General features: G+C 41.6%; 1 protein-coding gene across 1 annotated transcript in view; it reads right to left on the bottom strand.

The window, feature by feature from the left end:
• The window catches only part of HPRT1 (hypoxanthine phosphoribosyltransferase 1), a 44,127-nt gene extending 39,289 nt beyond the window's left edge, over nt 1-4,838 (bottom strand). The window contains exon 1 of the mRNA XM_019661260.1: nt 4,647-4,838. Coding sequence (XP_019516805.1) covers nt 4,647-4,673 — 27 coding nt within the window. The 5' untranslated portion in view covers nt 4,674-4,838. The remainder of the gene's footprint in view (nt 1-4,646) is intronic.
• Nucleotides 4,839-20,531: the final 15,693 nt, after the last annotated feature.

Here is a 20,531-nt window from a genome sequence, read left to right as displayed (position 1 = left end):
GGGGGGGCTGGATAGTTTAGGTACGCAGCTGCAGTGTTGCCGTGGGGGCGTAGGGGACGTTTCGGGGAATGTAATTGATGATGTTGTGAATGTTTTGTGGGGTGTCGGGTGGTCACATGTCTTGCATCATGGATGGCGGGGAGGCTTGATCGCTGCGCTGTGCACCTGAGGCTGATGTTGTGTAGTATTGTATGTCAACTATGATTAAATATATATATCTATATGTGCATGGTCATGGGGCATGGAGTGTAGTGTGGGAGTGGAGTCGGGGGATTTGTAATAGATATGTATGATATTGGGGGAAAATGGGGCAGCAGATTGGGGGAGGGGGGTTGTCACTTCGAGGGGTAAAAATTATAACTATTGCACTGTGTTGTACAGCTGAAACTAATTCTTAAAAATGCATATTTCATAATAAAAATAAATTAATAAAAATAAATAAATAAATAAACAAAACCAAAATTATGAATTACTGATAAACATTTTAAATGTGAAAATAATTTAAGCTAGTAGTATGCTCATCTTCCAATTTTGTATCAGTCTTACAAATAAATTACATATATAACTTGCTTGCCCTCCCTTCTAAGGGTAAAAGGTTTACAACAATGTAAGAATTATAAGAATTAAATTCTTATAGTCAGCATTCTTGACTATTCAATCCAGGGGTAAATTATTAGCTGCTCCTAGGTAAGTGAGCCCATAACTACTATATGTGCAAGGACATGAGTTTATCCAACAATGTGATCTTTCCTTTTATTAATGTGCACAGTGGAATAATAGGCATGTTCATTCTGGACCTATAAATGTATATATATAAATAAATATATATAATCAATCAATTTTCAGAAGCACAGTGTTGAAGACAGCGTAGCTCCATAGCAATCTGAAGTGTCCGTTTGAACTCCTATTAGTAGCAACTTATTCTAAATGTGAAGAATTTAGTCTCCACTGGCAGGAAAATATTGATATCAATGATGGTAGTCGATACTTTCAGAGCATATAAATCTTACTGAATCCACACAATATAAAATTACAGAAAGGAAGAAAGGTGCCCTAGCTAATCTTTAGTCTCTCTTCACACAGGGCGGGAAAATGACATGGCCCAGTTACTGCCTAATATACTAAGGAAAACTAAAACAACTCCAAGACCCCTCTTCTCTGCTGATGTGGTTGGTGGTCCTTTTGTCTTTTTCCCACCTCCTGCCTGTGGATTTTCTGTAATGCCCAGATACAAACAATGGAAAACAATTAAGATGGCTCTATAGTTTGTGTCACATTACTCACAATGTTGCAGAATGAAACCTCCAAACTGATTGGCTCCACTTTTTGGTGGTTACAAAGAATAATTCTGGTCTACAATGATTAATGTCAGTCGCCAGTTGATAAAAATGATAGGGTTGTGGACCAAAAAAAAACTGCACTATTTTATCAATTCTGTGAAAATTATTGGCAGGGTAAGATTTAAGTCAAGATTTAAATCCTGTATTAACAGGATTACATTTTTAGCACTATCATTGTGAAATTCAGAAGGTATTATCCACAGAATGTATATCTGATGTTTCACATTAATTTTCAAAAATCCAGAAGCTTGTTCTTAGTTTAAGTATCCAATTTACCCTGGTAGTTCAATGTTAGATACAAGCAGCATGGGTTAGATCAAGCATATCTGGGGTCCAATTTCATCTAAGTGGTGTTGGGCTAGTTTCTTCACCAATCTGTGCCTCCAAGGTCATACTAGTGTTTATCTACCTCATAGAGTACCCGTTATATAATTTGGGGGCAATTACATTCCATAATGGCTATAAAATACTTACCTCAATGCCTAAGACATAGTAAGTGCTAAATAATTATCCACTATTGTCACCACTAACTTAAAAATGGAGATGCTAAGAGCAAACTCTGGGGCCAAATAACTTAGATTCAAATCTTAACATTGCTGGGGATCTTGGGCAAGTTACTTAACCCCTCTGAGCCACACAAATTTTTTTATAAATATCAAACCAGTTAACATATGTAAAGGGCTTGGAACAGTAACCAGCACATAGTAAGCAACTATTTAAGTGTTTATTTCTAACGCACACACAATTTTAGGGAAGGAAATAAAGGAACAGGGATTTGCAAACCAAAAACACAAACAAAACTAACACCATTCAGTTCTGAAAATAATAATTCACCCTATGCTGGGAATGGCATCATACCCCAAAGCTAAAAGCATCTAACTTCCTTAGCAACTGAATAAAAACAACAGCCCCCACCATTCTTTGAGTACCTACTACTAGCATAACATTTAAGTGCATGGGCTCTTAAGAGAGTCCTAGGTTTGAGTCTGAGCTCCTCTTAATAACTGCGTGTCATGGGTATGCCATGTTGAGGTTAAATTACTTACCCTCTTTGAGCCTTCAAAAATTCCTCCTCTGTAAAATGGTAATAATCATACTATTTTACAGGGTTATCTGGAGAACTAAATAGGACTATGTAATAAACACAATGGTAGTAGCTATTATTACTATTCCTAGTCAGGGACTGCCCAAAGGTTGTTTATTCACATAAACCTCCTTATAATGCTTTCAATAGCCATGAGCAGCTAGCACTTCAGTTACCCCTAAAAAAAAAAAAACAAAGGGGAAGTAGAGTTTGTTTACCATTGCAAAATATGCCTTTTTGGATAATATTTTAAGCTGCTTATTTTCAAGAAACAAAAGGCTCAGGGAAAACCTCTGACTTCCCTCAACTGCCTAAAAGAATTTAGATAGAGGGCCTTCTCCAAATAGGGAGCTATCATCATATACAGTTTACTATGAACTAAGTGAGATAGACAAAAAGGAACCTACCAACGCCCCTTTGACCCATGTTCTCTGAGTCCCATTGTTAAAGATAGCCCAGCAAACATTTATTTACCAAACATTGGCTTTTCCATCTCCCAAACCACAACTCCCCCTTCCCCTTAGCTATAGATGGCATATCAGCCTCAACTGCCTGTCCTCATATTCATATTCTTATGGAACCTTCATATGTACACAGGTACTAAATTTGGTCGTGTTCTCCTGTTACTCTGTCTCATATTAATTTAATTAGTAATCCAGCCAGAAGAACTTAGAGGGGTAGAAGGAAAATTATTTATCCTCCCCCAGAAACGCGCAGTAAGTTGCCCAAGGCCACACAGCAGGATTCCCAGCCATTAAGAACATTGCTCTTTGGGCCGGCCAATGGCACTTTGGTTAGGAGCTGGCTTACGACGCCAGCGCTGAGCAGCAGAGCACCGGTTTGGATCCCACATGGGGGCGAGTGATGCTGTGCCGTCTACAGCTAAGATGGTTAACAACAGCTCGACCTGGAACTGGGCTGCCGTGAGTCGCCAGCAACGGCTAGGCTGCAGTGAGGCTGGCCAGCAGTGGGCGTGAGCTTTCATGAGCTGCTGTGAGCCACCATGAACAGCCATCCAGTGGCCGGGGAGCGACTGCCTCACCCGGGAAGAGCACAAGGATAATACCAAAATGGGCCAGTGAAGCGACGTCCTCCACAACTAGACTGAAGAACAAAAGAACAGCAACTTGTCTGTTCCCCTTCCCCGATTCCCCAATAAAATCTTTTTTTTTTAAATTGCTCTTTACCTTAAGTCACAATGCCTAATAAGAAATAGAATCCTTTTTTTTAGGGCTCAAGTGAAGTGGTTAATTTATTCATTCAACAAACCATTATTGAGAGTTTCTTAAATGCCAGACACTGTACTATGAGCTGGGGTTACAGGGGTGATTCCTGCCCTTGTAAAGTTTATGTTCTAGAAGGAGACAATCAACAGGTAACCGGGTAACTCTTAAAATAATGATGATGACGATGCAAGCTAAGGCATTTAATGGTTTAAAGGGGGTTGGCTACGTTAGCAAGCATGATGAGATAGGTGAGAGGGGAGGGAGAGAGTATCTGGCTTGTTCCAGAATCAAGAAAAAGAACCAATGAGGTTGGAGACAGGACATGAGAGGCTGGTTATGATACGAATGTCCTTGAAGATAAGGACTAGATTCGCATTTTTTGTCTCCGGCTGCATCAAACAGCATGGGATTCGGATTCAAGAATATCTGAATTCGAGGCCTGCTACCTCTGGGCCGGCAAAATCACCTAATATAATTTCACTATTTCCTTCGTGATTGAAACGATAGGCGTGGTTACCGCTGCCAAGGCTGCGGTGTGGTGTCAATGAGGCGCAAACATGTATTATCATATTTGCAGAACTAGATGAAAATACCAGTCCCCACGTACCCTCCTATATGGTAGTTTCCGTGCCCAAAGGCCCTCACCGCCATCCCACAAATGTACAGAGAAGGGCTTCTCCCCTGCCCCGCCAGATCATTCCCGAATTAGCCCACCGTCACAGGGCACTCGCAAGCGGCGCAAGTCGACCCACACGCCATTTCCCCAGCGGCTCTTCCCACAGCGTTTCCAGGACTCCCCAGAGACGGCACCCCCCCCCGCCTCGCCATTCCGTCTCCCCGCCGCCCGGGTGTGACGTAAAGCCGAACCCCGGGAGCTGCCGCCGCCTCCAGCCCCCCGGCTTCCCCGGACCACCTCCGGCAGGAGCCCGCACTGCGGGCCCCGCGCCACACAGGCTGGCTGCTGTCACCCCGGGCCTGGCGGGCCAAGCTGCTCACCACAACGCTGGGGCTGCTGGTCGCCATAACGGAACCGGCGGGCGCGTGGGCTGAGAGCAGTCTGAAGAGGAAGAACCCGGCGTGGGGCCGAGGAAAGGGCGGAGGCGCGGCAGGAGGCGGCACTCCGCGGAGAAGCCTAGCGATCTGTGAAGCTCTCCTCGCTGCCGCTTGAAGCTGAGGGGCAGGCTCCGCCCCCACACCCAGCCCCGCCCCCCGAGGCTCCGCCCACACGCCCGCCCCGCGCGCCTCCAACTGCCAGTTTCCACGTTCGTGAGGCGGCCGCGTGAATTTTCTTGCGGAAGAAGCTGAGACGACTCCGATGCAGCCTCTACTCCTCTTTGCCTCAGTCTCCCTTTCAGGTGGCTTCCAAATTTCCAAACCTATTGCTGCCTGCGCTTCTTCCTAGTGGCCATAAACTGGGAGCCGGCTTTTCAGGGTCCAGTCACCACGTAGTTCCACTCGCCCAGCGTCCCCTTCCCAAGACCTCGGACTACACCGCGGCTTCCATTTTCCTGACTTGTTGCCCAATTCTAACAAAGATCTAACTGGTCGTCGGAGTTGAGACCTAGACCTAGAGCCAACCAGATTAGAGTACGAATCAAAGGGGAACACTTAACCGCCCTGTGACCTTGTGCTAATCAGACTTTCTAAGCCTCTATTTTCACCTCAGTAAAATGAAGGTATTGAGAGGATCCTTGTGAAGATTAAAGTATATGATATAGGTATCTGTGTGTGCATATCTATATATTATTAAAGAGCAAAATTCAACTTAACAAATTTGGAGATCTAATTGGCTTTATTAAGCAATCCTTGAACCTGGCAGCGTCCCACTAGCAACTAAAAGGGTTCTCCAATTAGTAGTATAAAATGAAGGTTTTTATAGACGGAAAGAGAGTGGGACTGTGAAGTTAGGAGATGATTATTTCAGGCAAGGTCACCTTCGCTTAGAAGGCTGGAAGGGTCTAATCAGGCAGTTTACCTCCCTAATGATCAGGAATTTCCAGACTGATGGGTTTAACATTTCATTCCTGGGAGAGGCTGAAACTTCAATTAGGTTACTTATTAAGTTTTGTTTGGTGATGTGGTTTAGCAAAAGTGACTCCATTTTGGCCTGTTTCCAATTTACATGGTACAGCACTTTTTAAAACAATTTATATGGTACAACATTAGGACAGTGCACAATCAGTAAATGGGAACTATTGCTACTACTTATCTTTATTTTTGCCTCCACAATTCCCTATATGGAACTGGGGGGGGGGAATCTTCTCCTGCTCACAAATAGGTCAGGTAAGCAAAGAACAGTTGTTTCATTTCTAATGTACTCATCTGTGTAGCTCCAGTACCCACTACAGTGCCTAGCACATAGTCAGCGGCCTCCATTAAGGCTAGTGAGGGATATGGAATGGTAGATTTCTGAAACTGAGCAAGTCATTTAACATCCCTGAGCCTCCGTCTCTTCATCTGAAAAACGAGGATAGTAATTCTTGCTGTCAAGGGTTATTAAAATTATAAAAAATCATTTCTATAAAGCACCTAGCATAGTACTTGCCACATAGTAGGTGCTCAAAATATAGTCGTGGTTATTAATTTTAGCACGTATGAATGTGTGAACTCCATACTTCCTTAGTTTCTCTGCCTTCCCTGTCTATCATGGAGAGGCAACAGACTATAACGGGAAAGGTACATGTGGCCTTAGGACTAAGATTTGAATTCAAATTCTGAGTTCACCACTAACTAGTGTCATGGCCTTGGGCAGCATCCTTGACCTCTGTGTACCTAGGTTTCCTCTCATGTTAAATGAGGATAATATCTCCATCACAGGTGAGGATTGAGCAAAATAATGCAAAAGAGCCTAGCATAGTGCTGGTTTCAGTAAATGATAATATCAGTGTTAGGTGTTCCATATTTTTGCCTTAAACAATTCTTCACTCTATTTATCCTTCTAGACTCTACGAACTCTTATCCATTCTCCTACTGATGGACATATGGGCAGTTTCCAGGTTTGTGCTGCTATGAACATGTTTTACATATCTTTTGGTGAACGTATGAATGCATTTCTATTGGGTATAGACTTTGAAGTTCATATCTGCACATTTTTATTGCTTATCCTTTTAACAAACATGTGTTCCACTGAGAAGTTAATTAGAGAACTTCCAGTTATACATTCGGACTGTGACCCTTGTGGAATCAGCTACCCACATTTGTTTCTAAATTAAATACTTCAGAACCCTTCCAGCTTGCTTATGGCTTGCAGTTTCTTTCTTCAACCGCTGTGGTACCACATACTCCTGTATTTGCACAGAGATTTGAAATAAACAGTGACAGACTGGTGATTGTAAAGACAAAAAGACAGTACTATTATTTCAATCCTGTCTTTCTATGTGACAACTTGGAGCTTTTATTTGTGTTTAAATTTTAAAACTGCAAAGAGAGTGCAAACTGCAAGACATAATACTTTTGTTTGGTAAGTGAAAATCTGGTTCATATATGAAATATTTTACTAAATATATTTAAAATTGAAATGTATTCTTTTATAATTTTAATTGTTTTACAATTAAAGATGAAATCAAGGGCCGCCGAGTGGCACATTGGTTAAGAGCTGGCTTGGGATGCCAGAGGGCCCCGGTTCGGATCCCACATATGAGGGCCAGTGACACTGCCCTCTGCAGCTAAGATGCTGAACAACAGCTCAACTTGGAGCTGGGCTGCCGTGAGTCACCGGTGATGGCGTAGGCTGCAGCCCCTGCTGCAGTGGGTTGCCATGGGCTACCGTGTGGCCAGCAGCCAGCGTGAGCGGCCAGCAGCCGCGGTGAGCGGCCGTCCAGAAGCCGGTGACTGATCTGCCTCGCCCGGGAAGAGCGCAATGATGGTGCCAACTTGGGCCAGTGAAGCAACGTCCTCCACAACTAGACTGAAGAGCAAAACGACAGCAACTTGTCTGTTCCCCTTCCCCCAATTCCCCAATAAAAAAAAAATCTTAAAAAAAAAACTTAAAAAAAAAGATGAAATCAAGAAAATAATGGTTATTATTATTATTATTATTACAGAAAAAAACTTGTCATAGACAAAATAATTTTGTCATTTTTTTTGTTGTTGAAAAATGATCTACTCTAGGTGTCAAATATGGTAGGTATGCCATTGTTCTTTACTGGAATATCTGTATTTAGGAAGAAATAAGGAAAGCATGAATATAACCCAAAATTCCCCTTCCTCACTCCTGCCTTTCCAGAATCAATTTCGTAGTTTGTTTAGACACAAGAGGAATTATTTGTGCACCACGACAAATTCTGAGTATATTTCTTCTCCACATGTTTCTTCATTTAGTAATAACCTTGTTTTTACCCTGGTGCTGTGCTCCACCAAAATCTATTTCTATGGAAAAAAATATCACTGCAAAATACTTATCCTAAATGTTGAATTTTTAAACCGAATTTACAGTTTTCTCAATAATGTCAGATATTTCACTTTCATCAGAATAAATTTCCATAAACTTTACCTTGATTCCATGAATTGGATAAAAAACTGAACCATCATAGGAATTTACTAATGTGATGGTTAAGTTTATGTCATCTTGGCTCGGTCATGGTGCCCAGATATTTGGTTAAACATTATTCTGGATGTTTCTGTGAATGTGTTTTTTGGATGAGATTAACATTTAAATCAGTAGACTTTGACTAAAGCAGTTAACCTGACATAATGTGGGTGAGCCTCATCCAATTATTTGAAGGCCTGAGTAAAACAAAGGCCAACCTCCGCTGAGCAAGAAGGAATTCTGCCAGCACACTGCCTCAGAATGGAGCTGCAACTCTGAGTCTCCAGCCTGCCGGCCTACACTATCAGATTTTGGACTCACCAACCATCCACAATTGCATGAGCCAATTTCTTAAAATTTCTCTCTCTCTCTCTCTCTCTCTCTCTCCACACACACACACACACATACCATGTTAGTTCTGTTTCTCTGGAGAATCCTGACTAATGCAACTGATTTCCTATTTTAAGCATATATTGATATCAATATAAAACTGGCACCATTGAACTGTGTGAAGTTCTAGTAGAGGTACTTATTAAAAGCTATCGCTTCACCTTCTGTTGTATACAAGGAAATTTGAAATAAAAAATGATCAATGAATTTTGTAGAAAAGTCAGTTGATCTAAACAAAAATCACTCACAGAGCAATGTGTAAATAAATATCCTTTCTACAGCTGTTAAACCATCGTCTTGGGGTGCAGTCTTCTTAAAACAAATGCAAACCTTTGAGGTAGATGATGATGTTGTCTCTACAGATTTATGTCTTCTGGTTTCGTGTGATCAGTGATATCAATATCCCTGCACGTGTGGATGATAAATGTCAACACAAGTTTTGTTCATGTTACACATTCATGATCAATTTTCTTGAGTGACAAACTGGGTGTTTAATTTTTAATTAATGATGCACTTTAGTTTTTGAACTCACATGCTGAAAGGTTGGATTGCAAATTGAAAATAACAAAGGGTTGTAGATTTGCACCATATGATGAATGACATAGCCACTGTACGAAGAGCATTCAGACTACTTGCTGCATGTTCTATGGCAGGACTCCTTGGCCTCTATTTCCTGAATATATTGACGTACATGTAAATGTACATAATTCCCTACATCCACTGGCCTAGCAACTGATGGCCTGGCATCTTCATATATCTTGCAGGCTTTTGCATGGGCACACCTGTTGGCCTACCCAGTGTCCAGCAAGGGACACAATGGTGAATACTCCTCCCCTCCCCCATACCCAGAACAAGAATGAACAAGAATGAGTCTGTTGTCTCTAAATCTTAGCCTCTGAGTACACTTGACTTATCAGAGAACAGCCAGCATGCTGTCCTTGAGAGGGAGATGTTAAGTTATATTGTAGTGGAAAACATTAGGAAAAAGGAGAAGGGTTGTTGTTTAGATTTCTAACTCTGTGCTGACGTGAGAACTTGGTTCTCTGTATAAGCATCTCACAAATTAGCAGAGGAGACAAAGGCAGAATCGGGAATTAGAAAGTGGTGGTTCAACAGACCCATCCTGGCTTATTTCAATTCAACTGTTACTACTTACACTTCGTGGGAAAATGGAAAATCTGGGACAAATGCTAAATTGGACAAGCCGGGATAACAGACATACATTGGGGCTATCCAGGGCGAACTGGAATATATAGTCCCGCTACAATGGTATAGAGCCGGGGTGAGGGATGCATTCCAATGCTACTAATAGCAGCTCTTAAACTGCAGTATCCCAATCATGACCACCATTTTGTTCCTCTCCAGTTCTCTTTGGCCATCCTGCCTAGTATAACTGTGCTTCAGACTCATGGGAGCCCTGCAATTATCCAGTTACCACTCTGCTCCTGGCTTCCCTTACTTCCCAGTTCAGTTTGGATCCCAACCTGAACCACGCTCTCACCAAATCCTGAAAGTACTTTGTACCCTTCTAATTCTGCTCTGCCAAGATGGCAAAGCGACGCATTGGCTCACTGCCACAGCTTACTAGGCTGAAGAGTGCTGCTGGAGAAAAGTCCCACAGCTGTGGAGATTGGTTCCTCTGTAGACTCTTGGTCTCAAACCTCAACTGGGCCCTAACCATTCCTCCACAATTCTCCACAATGGGGACAAATGTTCAGAACATTTCCTCTCGGTAATGTTTTGAACATGTGTCCCCATTCAAACGCATCATCCTCACTCTAGAAAGGTAGAGTCAAATTATTAACTAATGAAAAGGTGGAAAGAATCAGGCATGAACCACTTCTTTTTCCTTCTGTCCACATCTACACTGCTTCTTCCCCTCTTTCCTCCAGGCCCAGAGGTGAGGCGTCCCTCCATACTTGCTGTATCCATTTTATCACTCCCAGTTCTTCCTCAACAAACTGACTTCCATCTGTCTTCTGTTCCCACTATTGTACTGAAACAGCTTTGACAAAGAACACCATTGACTGCTATCTTGCCAAATCCAATGGACACTATTTTTGGCCTTACATAACTGTCCTTTCTGTTGCATTTGATACTAATTTATCACTTTGTTCTTGAATCTGTTTCTTTGGATTCTGGGACACCACACTCCTGATTCTCCTCCTTCCTTATTTCTTCTTGATTTTGCTCTCAAATTTTTCAGCATACCTTCCCCCAGTGTTAAAATTTAATATAACCATACCCAGTGCAGTGATCAAAATCAAGACGTTAACACTGATGTAACAATATTAACCAATCTAGAACCCTTATTTAAATTTCACCAATGTCTCATGAATGTTCTATTCCTGGACCAGGATCCAATCCAGTAGTAGCACACCTTGCATTTCCTTAAATCTCTTTCACCCTGGAACAGTTCCTCAGTCTTTGTCATGACCTTGACATTTTTGAAGGGCAATGGACAGTTATTCTGTAGAATTTCCCTGAATTTGGGGTTTTCTGAGGTTACGACTTCATCAAATTTCAGGCATCCCATTTTGGGCCAGAAATACAACAGCAGTGATGGTGTATCCTTCACAATGCTTCATATTGGGAGGCACATGCTATTGATTTGTCCCACGATTGATGTTAATTTGGGTTAGTTAAGGCAGTGTCTGCCAGGTTTCTTCACTATAAAGATATGATTTTTTCCCTTTGTAATCAATAAGGATTATGAAGAATGATACTTTGATACTATGTAAATATTCTGTTCCTCCTCAAACTTTCACCCACTAATTTTAGTGTCCATTGATCATTCTTGCCTGAAATAACTTTTACTGGGATGTTTCTCTGATGTTGATTTTCCATTAACATCATTCCTTCTCATTAGTTGGAATGCTACTGTAATGAAGAGCTTTCCCTTCTCCCCATTCATTATGTATCACTTACATCATCATGGGCTCAGGGACTCCTTTATATCCTATAGGTAATGAACCATTAGTAGCATTAACTACTTCGTTACTCAAACTGCTCACAATTTGGCTACTGGGAGTCCCTGTATGTTGGCTCCCGTGTCTTTTTTATCTTTCCCCATTATTCCTTGAGCACCTCCTGAATTTTTGGCATCACACGATACTCTCAGCTCATCATGTACTTTCCCTTGTACTGGCCCTAGCCTTGGAATCTGCCATTTTTACGAACAGCCCTGGTTCCTGGTATTAGAAACCAAGCTCCAGGCACTAGGCTATAACAATTAATTCATAATGGTAAAAATCAAGTGTCTTATAAGTTTTTAAACAGTAGTTATATTTTTAAAACTTAGGTTTAAAATTTAAATAATGTCATCTATTTCTTAGTATGTCCACGTATAAATTTGTATACTTAAATATTAAATATATATAGACATTATGTTAAATTCTTTTTTGAAAAGAGAACCTTATGTATAATAGAATTAGTAGCTCATAAAAACTATGCATTGAGTATAGTTTGTTCTCACTGTAAGGCAATAAAGAATTACTTTCTAATAGAAAGTATAGGTGTTGCCTTACCCAACGTAAATGTGTACTCTCAAAAAGGTCTGCTAACTTTCCTGCCTATGTGCTGCATTTGAGTGTTTCTACTACAGACAACTGTAGAAAAATCAGCAAATAAAACAAAAGGAGTAAGAGTTCCTCACTTTTAGAGAAGCTAAAATCCCTAAGGTTATGTTACCTTTTGTTGTGGTTTACAGAAAGCACTGGTACTCTGGTTATTAACTCTTCATTACAGTAGCATTCCAACTAATAAGAAGGAATGATGTTAATGGAAAATCAACATTAGACAAACATCCCAGCAAAAGTTATTTCAGGGAAGAATGATCAATGGATGCTAAGGCTGTGGCTGTTTGGGGTCCGCAGGTACCTGTATGCTGACATGACATCTCTTTCTAATAATGTTGCTCTTTTCTAGGATCAGGTCCCAAGTTCAGAATAATAAAACTGATAAGGTATCTTACACCCAAACCATCTTTTGCACTCTCCAAGATGGCCGCTAGAACCAAAGGCTCGTTCCCTCATCCCCTGATCCACATTGTGACATCCATGACATCACAAGCAAAAGAGGTGGGGGAGGGGTGTGTTAGAAATAATTAGGGTTGATAGGTATGCTTCATATATTTTTAAGGAGCTGAACAGTAAACTGTCTTATATGTAGTTCAAGCTCACAATATTGGGAAAGTCATAAGTCAAAGACAAGAAGCTCAAGTTACTTTAGTGTGTGTATATATATATATATATATATATATGTTTTAATTGGGGAACAGTGTGTTTTTCCAGGACCCATCAGCTCCAAGTCAAGTAGTTGTTTCAATCTAGTTGTGGAGGACACAGCTCCCTGGCCCATGTGGGGATCGAACCGGCAACCTTGGTGTTATGAGCCCTGCGCTCTAACCAACTGAGCTAACCGACTGCCCCTTCAGTTTAATCTTGTATAGGTCAAGTATGACTATAGGAAATTGTATGTCTTTTCAAACAGGGTAGTGACATATTCATGTTCATGCATAAGGGCTAACAAGGTGACTTTAACAAATTGACTGACTTCTCAAGATTTTATTGCTGAGTTTAAAATAGCTCTGTTGCTTGATAGTGATTATAGGACACATTGTACAGGACAGATTTTTAACACCCTGGAGATTTACCAAGGCTTTCTCTGTTCATAATATGTTCTTGCCTCAGAGTAAGTCCATTCACCTTGTGTACTATTTCTAATAAGGTATTCCACTTTCCTCCGTTCTGATACTTTTGGTTACTATAAATGAAACCACCCTTCGGTCTTTCAACCAGTGGTCTCTGCTCTCCCTTCACACCTGCCGAAAGATCCCTGCTATAAATTAGATAGAGCTGTGCTGCCCAATATAATAGCCACTAACCACACATGGCTATTTAAATCTAAGTTTAAATGAATTAAAATGACATAAAATAAAAACTTTTGTTCCTCAGTCCTACTAGCCACATTTCAAATGCTCCATGTTATCCATGGTCACTTATAACTAGTGGCTACTGTATTGGACAGCACACACATGTAACATTCCCATCACTGTAGCAAGTTCTGTAGGACATTTCTGGGCTCGAGTGGGTCCTCTGGAAGGAATGACAAAGAACAGTGTTAGAGCCTCAGTAGGAAGGACTCTGCTAGAAGCAGGCTTCTGGGTGTAAGCTGGTATTGCTATCAGTGCATGAAACTGACACGCTGTTCCTGTGGACCAAAGACTCAGGATTTCTAGGACTAGTTTAGCCCAGAGGCAGATGACTTCACGACTGCTACTCTAAGTAGGAAATGAAGTCGGGCTGAGTAAAACTGATGAGAAATCTACAATAGTTGTGGTTGTCTCTGGATCTTATAGGGATTGTTTTTGATGTTCTACTGTCCGACAGGCATAGACAAAGCCCCCCCTTCTTTCTCTTTTGCTCCACTTCAACCCTCAGTTTAGCCGGTTGTATGTATTAATGCCACTGGATGCAAATGCCACACATTTGCTCCAACATTCATTACCAGTGGACTTACAAGCTAAACCTACATTTCTAAACCCAAAGCAAAACTCTTTCCTTGGCTGGTATGTTATTTCAATGATCTGATTTGTGGAGGGGGTGCTCTTAAAGAAAAACTCGTAAGGGAGGAATCGAAGCAGGATAGGGAAAGTGAGAGAGCTTGAGCAAGGATAGAGCCTCAGGTCAAGTCTAGCCTTGGCCTGACTCAGGGATGGAGGAGGGAACTGCAGTAGTCCTACCGTGAGACAGGGAACAAGGATTTTGTATCCTAGTATCATTGGTTACCTGGGAAGAGGGAGAGTGTAGCCTCCCAGGCTCCCATTAGGCAAGGGCAAGGAGCCAGAGGTTGCAGGTATAAGCTTCGCTGGAAGCAAATGTGGGATGGGGCACAGCTGGTAAAAGGGCCTGGGCAAGGCACCCACAGCGTCTACCACACTCAGTCAAGAGGCCACGAAAAATAGCTACCAGTGAAAATGAGGTAGCGTGGGATTGTCTTCAGGAACACTTTCCTAATACATATAGGAAACTAGTTTAGAGGATTATCAGCACATAATCAGAATTCAGGATAATATTCAGGATTATCAGAATATAAATAATGCTAATAATGACTTTGTTACTATATAATTAAGACTATGCCTAATTTCCATTTATTAGAAATTTAAAAAGCAATTAATCGGCAACAAATTAATTTGCCTTTTAATAACTCGTTTTCGCTGGCAGCTATTTCAAAATAATTTAACTGAACCCAAGTAAAATGCTAAAATGTATGTGACTATACAGAAATGTTTCTATTCAACTTGGTGTGTGGGGTTTTTTTTTTAAGATTTTTATTGGGGAATTGGGGGAATGGGAACAGCGCTGGGGAATTGGGGGAAAGGGAACAGACAAGCTGCTGTTCTTTTGTTCTTCAGTCTAGTTGTGGAGGATGTTGCTTCACTGGCCCAAGTTGGCACCATCATTGCGCTCTTCCCAGGCGAGGCAGACAAGTCGCCAGCTTCTGGGCAGCCGCTCACTGCGGCTGCTGGCCACTCACGCTGGCTGCTGGCTATACACGGTAGCCCATGGCAACCCACTGCCACAGGGAGTGCAGCCTACGCCGTCGCTGGCGACTCCCAGCAGCCCAGCTCCAGGTTAAGCTGTTGTTCAGCATCTTAGCTGTGGAGGGCAGTGACACTGGCCCTCATATGTGGGATCCGAACCGGGGCCCTCTGGCGTCCCAAGCCAGCTCTTAACCATCCCCCTGTGTGTGGGTGTTTAAAAGTGAACTCTGACAAATGTTTGATTATCATTTAGCACTTGTATTTTTTATCTCTATTATTTTCACTGTATTTCCTAATATTCATAAGTGCCTTTGGGGAGTTTAAATTAGTACAAAAGTAGATTAATAAGCATCTGATTTTATACAGTCTACTAGAATTGCCTGTATCACATATAATGTAGGGATAGTAATTATATACAAAGGGTTTCTTTTAAAGATTTGATTGGGGAAAGGGAACAGCCGAGTTGTTGTCCTTCAGTCTTAGTTGTGGAGGGTGCAGCTAGCTCAGCTCCAAGTCCAGTCACCATCCAGTAGCCCGTTGGCAGCTCAGGGCAGCTCAGCTCAAGGTGCCATGTTTAATCTTAGTTGCAGGTGGGCATAGCCCACTATCCCATTGGGGAGTTGAACTGGCAGTCTTATTGTTAAGAGCACGTGCTCTCACCAGCTGAGCCATCCTGCCACCTGTTGGCAGCTCAGCAGCAGCTCAGCTTGGGCGCAGCTCACTGGCCCATGTGGGTATTGAACCAGCGACCCTGTTGCTCAGAGCTCATGCTCTTAACCAACTGAGCCACTCAGCCGGCCCCTATAAAGTAAGTTTTGACCTTGATTTCAAACAAAACCTCAAGAACTTATGTTTGCCTTTCACTCCTACTCCCCAAATCTGTAGAAATTTAGGTAAGAATAGCCGACACTTAAATAGCACTTACCATTGGAGAAATTTAAACACTGGATATTTGAAGACAATCGGGGACTGCTATTAAAATTTGAGGGGGTTCAATAATAGTGCAGGCATGCCTCATTTTGTTGCACCTCACAGATATTGCCTTTGTTTTGTTTTGTTTTACAAATTGAAGGTTTGTAGCAACCCTGCGTCGAGAAAGTCTATGGTGCCATTTTCCAACACCGTTTGCTTACTTTGTGTCTGTGTCATATTTTGGTAATTCTTGCAATATTTCAAACTTTTCCAATATTATTTTTGTTATGTTAATATGTAATCAGTCAGCAGCCTTCAACTTCAAGGCAAGACTCTACACCAGCAAAAGGATTACAACTCGCTGAAGACTCAGAGGATGGTTAGCTTTTTTTTTTAGCAATCATGCATTTTTAAATTAAGGTATGTACATTGTCTTTTTAGACATAATGCTATTGCAAACTTAATAGACTACAGTATAGTAGGAACATAAGTTTTATATGCACTGGGAAACCAAAAAATTCATCTGACTTCCTTTATTGTGATATTTGCTTTATTATGGTGGACTAGAACCAAACCCTCAATATCTCTGAGATATGCCTGTATTGAGATTGTATTTTTTAAAAGGCTTTGTGTTTTAGAGATATATTATTTTATATATTTAGGAAATGACATGATGTCTGGGATTTGCTTCAAAATAAACCATGGTGTGTGGGAGAAGAACAGGTAAGGGTATATATGAAACAAGATTGGAAATTAGTTGATTATCTTGAAGCTGCGTTATATGTTCAAGTTAAGAACTTTCTGGGGCCAGCCGAGTGGCTCAGTTGGTTAAGAGCTAGCTTAAGAGCACAAGCTCTGAGCAACAGGGATGCCAGTTCGATTCCCTCACGGGCTAGTGATGCTGTGCCCGAGCTGAGCTGCCGCTGAGCTGCCAACAGGTGGCAGGATGGCTCAGCTGGGGAGAGCACGTGCTCCTAACAACAAGACTGCCTGTTCGATGGTGGGCTATGCCCATCCACAATTAAGACTGAACTCGGTACCTTGAGCTGAGGTGCTGCCCGGATAGCTCAGTGGTTACAGTATGCGCTTTTAACAATAAGGCTGCTGTTTCAACTCCCGCATGGGATGGTGGCTATGCCCACCCGCAACTAAGATTGAACACAGCACCTTGAGCATAGAGGTCACGAGCTGCCGACGGGCAGCCAGATGGCAACTGGTGCCCTCCACAACTAAGACTGAAGAAGAACAACTTGGCTGGTCCCCCTCCCCAATTCCCCAACACTGTTCCCCACCCCCAATTCCCCAATTAAAAAAAAAAACTTTCTGGAGGGCATTTAGCAATATGAATTAATGGACTTTTTAAAAAATGTGCACAAAACTTTGACTTGGGAATTTGTTTAGAAATTTATCTTGCAATAATCAAGGGCAGAAAGCTCTATGTATAAGAATGTTCATCTCAGCATTTTCTTTTTAGACATTTGTTACCTGTAGACCCTATAAGAAAAAAAAAATGTTACTTCAACAAAATGAAGAAGGAATCTAAGATAGATGAGAACATGAGATACAAACAAATCAAAACAGCGGCAGCTGAAGGGTGAACACAGCTCAAAAAGTCAATTTCCTATTTGGGGTATACTTCAGTGGAAAAGGTTGGGAATCACCCTGATTCCCAGTCTCCTGATTCCTGAATGGGAAAGGACAGAGTTCTCTCTAGGCCACCTGATCCAAATATAGTTTAGACATTTTGTCCAGATGTGGGGCCTTAGGGAAATATCCTGATGACTCCCCAAGGCTTACTCCTGTTCCCCGAGTTGGGACCTTCTTCAGGATCCCTTAGGAAGAGTTGCTGTTTCTGCTGTTTTTTTTTTCAAAAATAACAATAACTTCAAAATTATACAAAAGTCGCAAAATAGTACAAAGAACTCCTGTATTCCCTTACCAAAATCCACCAACTTGTAACATTCTGCCTCATTTTCTTTCTCTCTTTTTATATGCATACAAGTTGCTTTTTCTGAACCAGTTAAAATGCAGACAAAACAACCTTTACTCCTAAAAACTTTGGTATGTATTTTCTAAGAACAAGGTTAGTCTCTTATATAACTACATTTACCAAAATCAGCAAGTTAACAATGGCACAATAAAATCATAATATTAATATTCAGTCCAAATTTATATTTAGTTAATAGTCCCCCAAATGTACTTCATAGCAAGAATTCTTTTTTTTTTCTGAACCAGTATCCAATTTAGGATTGCACATTACTTTTAGTTGTCATGTCCCTTTAGTCACCTTCAATATTGAACAGTTCTTCAGCCTTTGATTTTTATTTTTCTAAAAAAGATTTTATTGGGGAATTGGGGGAGGGGAACAGCGTTGGGGAATCGGGGAAGGGGAACACACAAGTTTCTGTCCTTCAATCTTAGTTGTGGAGGGTGCAGCAAGCTCAGCTCCAAGTCCAGTTGTGCCGCTCAGCTCAAGGTGCTGTGTTCAATTAGTTGTGGGTGGGGGTAGCCATCATCCCATGTGGGAGTCGAACCAGCAGCCTTGTTTTTAAGAGCACATGCTCTATCCACTGAGCCATCCAGGTGGCAGCTCAGCTCAAGGTGCCAAGTTCAGTCTTAGTTGCGGGTGGGCATAGCCCACCATCGAACAGGCAGTCTTGTGGTTACACCAGCTGAGCCATCCTGCCACCTGTTGGCAGCTTGGTGGCAGCTCAGCTCAGGCACAGCACCGCTGGCCCATGTGGGAATCAAACCAGCGACCCTGTTGCTCAGAACTCATACTCTTCTTGGGTAAGCTCTTAACCACCTGAGCCAATCGGCCGGCCCAAAAAAAGCTTTTTTAAAGTGACAGGATAGTTTTGCTTTTATATCTGAAGGATGACTGTGTGGGAAAGGGAAGTTATTACTTTTCTTTTTTAAAAAAAGAATAAAAAGAATTGTTATCTACCATGAACCAGCTAATTTCACTTAAAATCACTTTATCTCATTTGCTCTTTAAGAAAACCTAGTGGTTTAAGGGATAGTATCCTCATTTTGACAGATGGGGTGGGGGCTGAGGCTGAGAGAGGGGGAGGGTATCTTGCTTAGAGGTACTGCTTAATAGTGGCAAAACTAGGATGCAAACGGAGGACTTTCAGACCATAAAGCTCTACTCTCTCCACCTCACATTGCTCTATGACCCCTTTTCAGCTGTCTGCTACCTGACTCCATCTGAACATGGGGTTTGAAATTTTGACTACAATTTCCCAGCTTTTGGTTTCACCCTCATACCTCTGGTGATTTCCATAGGTTTTATAATTAGGCATATACCTTAAGTTTTATTTTTCTACTAAACAAGAATTATATATCTATGTACATAAATGCATTTTGCTTTCTGGTGTGCTTTAAGTTTTGAGTTGCCTTCACCACGTAGCATTTTTCACAAGCAAGTTGGTTCATCACCTCCATTACCTCTTCACAACAGTCCTCAACTTCCTACTCTCTCCTTTCCCTTCCACCCTTTCACCTCCAAGGTGCCTACAGTTTACGCCACCCTTATATGTGAGGGTCTCTCCTTTGCCAAGGGAAGACCAGATTTTGCATAGATCCTCATTAAATCTCTGCTAGTGGGGAGGGAGTTGGTGGATAGTGCGTGTAGAGTCCCAGCTGATGGAAGGACCTTTCAATCGTGGTCCAGTCATCTGATGTGTTTCTCTTATTCTTGGGTCATTTGCAAAAGCGGATTAGGAGAGGACCAGGTGATGGTGCTTGAACTGTCAGGGACATTTGAGTTGAGAAGTCAAGAAAGAACTGAAAAGCACTTTTTGGCTTTAGCAACAGTTATTGATAAACTTTGCTGGAGGGGTTTTAGTGTAGTTCAGTGAAGTGGAGAGGTACAGACAGAAGTGAGCGCAGTGAGCTGAGGAATGGTTAATAAAAATATAGACGTGGAGACATCAAGTGGGGACTTTTTTAAGAAAATTATATGAGGACAGAAATAGGGTAAGACCAGAAGGAAACACAGGAACAAGGGACAGTGTATCAGGAAATGGGAGAGTCTGCCTGTGTTCCCTCCTTTAATCTTCACAAGTCTATGCGTGGAGTACTATTTTAACCTGCATTTTAAAGATAGTAGAAGTGCTAAGTGAAATAAATCAGTTGGAAAAAGACAAATACCGTATGATCGCACTTATATGTGGAATCTAAAGAACTGAATAAATGAGCAAACTAATCAGAAACAGTCTCAGAGATACAGAGAAAAAACTGAAGGTTGCTAGATGGGAGGGGATAAGGGAGGAGGTGAGGGGATTAGAAAGCACAAACTGGTAACCACAAGATTGCCACAGGGCTATGAAAGACAGTTTGGGGAATATAATAAAAAAAGTTGTAAAGATTTTGTAGGCTGTCAGATGGGCACGTCTTGTTAGGGAGACCACTTCATGGACGGTGTAGAGGCCTGACCACTGTGCTATACACCTGAAGCTGAGGCTGAATAATACTGTATGTCAACTATAATTTTATATATATA

This window comes from Hipposideros armiger, unplaced genomic scaffold (genome assembly GCF_001890085.2).
Source record: "Hipposideros armiger isolate ML-2016 unplaced genomic scaffold, ASM189008v1 scaffold_341, whole genome shotgun sequence".
Lineage (NCBI taxonomy): Eukaryota > Metazoa > Chordata > Mammalia > Chiroptera > Hipposideridae > Hipposideros > Hipposideros armiger.
This window is presented reverse-complemented; position numbering and strand designations above follow the sequence as displayed.